The sequence below is a fragment of the Penaeus japonicus genome, unplaced genomic scaffold, assembly GCF_977035675.1.
Source record: "Penaeus japonicus unplaced genomic scaffold, GWHDUDI00000001_assembly GWHDUDI00000028, whole genome shotgun sequence".
NCBI lineage: Eukaryota > Metazoa > Arthropoda > Malacostraca > Decapoda > Penaeidae > Penaeus > Penaeus japonicus.
Genome location: NW_028234430.1, coordinates 28406398 through 28408897, shown reverse-complemented (window position 1 = coordinate 28408897; position 2500 = coordinate 28406398). Strand labels below are relative to the sequence as shown.

At 37.7% G+C, this 2500-nt stretch overlaps 1 protein-coding gene across 2 annotated transcripts in view; it reads left to right on the top strand.

The window, feature by feature from the left end:
* Positions 1-20: 20 nt before the first annotated feature.
* The window catches only part of LOC122259365 (protein AAR2 homolog), an 8049-nt gene continuing 5569 nt past the window's right edge, over positions 21-2500 (top strand). The window contains exons 1-2 of one of the 2 annotated variants that reach the window (XM_043026113.2): positions 21-123; positions 1669-1843. In XM_043026113.2, the coding sequence (XP_042882047.2) occupies positions 1677-1843 (167 nt within the window). In that variant the 5' untranslated portion in view covers positions 21-123; positions 1669-1676. The remainder of the gene's footprint in view (positions 124-1668; positions 1844-2500) is intronic. The other variant, XM_043026114.2, reaches the window with a different exon arrangement.

The following is a 2500-nucleotide window of genomic DNA, read 5'->3' as shown; positions in this document are numbered from 1 at the left end:
TGTGATCCCTTAAAAATGTTAGTAAACAGTAAACAACAGAAAACGTTCCATAGCGTTACAGTGCATCGCGAGGGAGGACGAATTTCTTTATTCTTTGCACTATTTTATGTTTAACTTTTAGTGGTGAGTTTTTTTTCTTGGTTGCTTTGAGGATATCAGTTTTGTGAATTTGAATAGCTATTAGATATTATAAGGCATTTGTTTCATGACTTTCTTGGTGGATTGTTATATTACGATTCAAGAACATACGATGGACATAAATAATTACCATTTTCATAAGCATGATTACAAAGTTATGCCATTCTATGATGACCATTGCATGTTATACATCACATTACCATTACAGTTTACATTAATAGTTTATCATTACAGTTTACATTAATAGTTTACCATAGTAGATTACCATTACAGTTTACCATAATAGTTTACCAATACAGTTTACCGGTAAATTTGGATAAAGACGCAACCAAACCTCTAGGCACGACACGATATTTTTTCTGGTAGTTTTCGTTCTGTTTTGTACAGTTTCGCTACTCATTTCCATCGGAAACCTTTCGTTGTTGAGTTACACCCCCCCCTCCCTCCCTCCCCACACGCGCGCCACCGTCGATACGGAACTAACGAATTCTGGCGCGAAATTTAAAGGGCTTTTTGCGTAATCAAAACCCAACCCATAAACCTAACCTAACCTAACCTAGTTTTTGGGTTTGACCTAGCCAAGGGGGGGCTTCGCCCCCCCCTGGACCCCCCCCCACTTTTAAGGCCACTGCGTGGCCGGTAACTTTTCAAAACGAACGTCCACCACCGACCACGGAACTGACCGATTTTTTGTCTGCCCTAGCCAAGGGGGGGCTTTGCCCCCCCCTGGACCCCCCCTTATTTTACCACTGCGTGGCAGGTTCACTTTCAATGACCGATTTTTGGTCTGCCCTAGCCAAGGGCACTTCGTAGCATCTGACTTTTATCTTCAAATGTTACCACTTCTTACCTTAATTGGAGGTGTGTGAGGGGCCGGGTTGTAATTCACAGTTTTTGCACTCCATTTCCATTGGCAGAGCACCGTGGTCACGTAATTATTTCAGTGATGCAGCGTTATCTTTATAAAAAAAACATGATGAATTCCCATGGAGTGTACCTACGTCTTGCACACAATGTAGCCATCTCGAAACTGATTTTGAAATTCAAGCAAAGACCCAGACTCTATGGTCAATTGTCCGTGATTGGTCGATCATTTTGTCGGTTAGACCTATTGTTTCCCTATTGGTGCTATTATTATCACGTGACAGTATTGCCGTCTATCGATACTTTTTTGTATTTCCGCGGGGGAGGTTGGCGCATGCGCAGAGCCGATATTTTTCAGTCAGATGTTTGTTAAGACGGTGGAATCATCTCTCCCGTTAATCGTTTTTAATTATTTTCAAAATAATATATCTCGGTTATTTTTCGTTTCCAGAAGAAAAGAGCTTTTATGGGTTACGTCATAATTAAAGCTACGTCATGCCCAAAGGTTTGTTTTTTCGCTACGTGTGGTTGCGTCTTTATCCAACAATACCAGTTTACCATAGTAATTTACCATTACAGTTTATCGTAATAGTTTACCGTAGTAGTTTACCATTACAGTTTACCATAATAGTCTACCATACCATCATGACCCATTATCCACACCAGGCAGAACCATGGACCAGGAGACAGCGAGACGCATGTTTGAGGAAGGCGGCACGCTCGTCCTCCTTGGTATGCCTTACGGGACAGAATTCGGCATCGATATGAACTCGTGGAATATTGCCGAGAAATTCAAAGGGGTGAAGATGATTCCGCCCGGTTTACACTTCATCTATTACAGGTTGTGATTCTTTGCTGTGATCGGCTGTTTGGGATTACTTGCTCTTGTCATTTCTTTCTTTATCTTTGTGTCTCTTTTTCTGTTTTGTTTGATTTCTATCATTGCTCTCTGTCTGTTTGTACTGTCATTATTATTATTATTTTTATTGTTATTATTACTATTAAGTTTATTATTATTATAATATCATCTTATTTTTTTATCTCTTTCTTTCCATGGTGCCAGTTTTAATTTGTGGAGGCTAGAAACTATAGATTTTGAATTCCTTTTATTATATTTATCAGCTTTTTCTTAATCAGCATTATTTTGATTGTTGATTTGATATATTTTAGAAGTGTATTATTTCCTACTAATAATTTGCAGCCTTATATTGAATAGATGTCTTGTTTGAAACAACAGTCTTTGGTTTAATCATTATTATTTTCATTAAATTTTAAATCATCTATAGTCATTCATTACTCTTCTTTTAATGCATCACATCTTTATTCCGTCTAGTGGCTTGAGCAGATGTCTTATATTATGCTAACATTTTCTACTTAATGTGGTTGTATTTTAATTGTTCCCTTCATTAATTTTGAAAACTACATTTAGTAATTTATTAATCTTCTTGTAATTCATTGTAACCTTATGCTGAATACGTGTATTGTATCGAAGGTAACC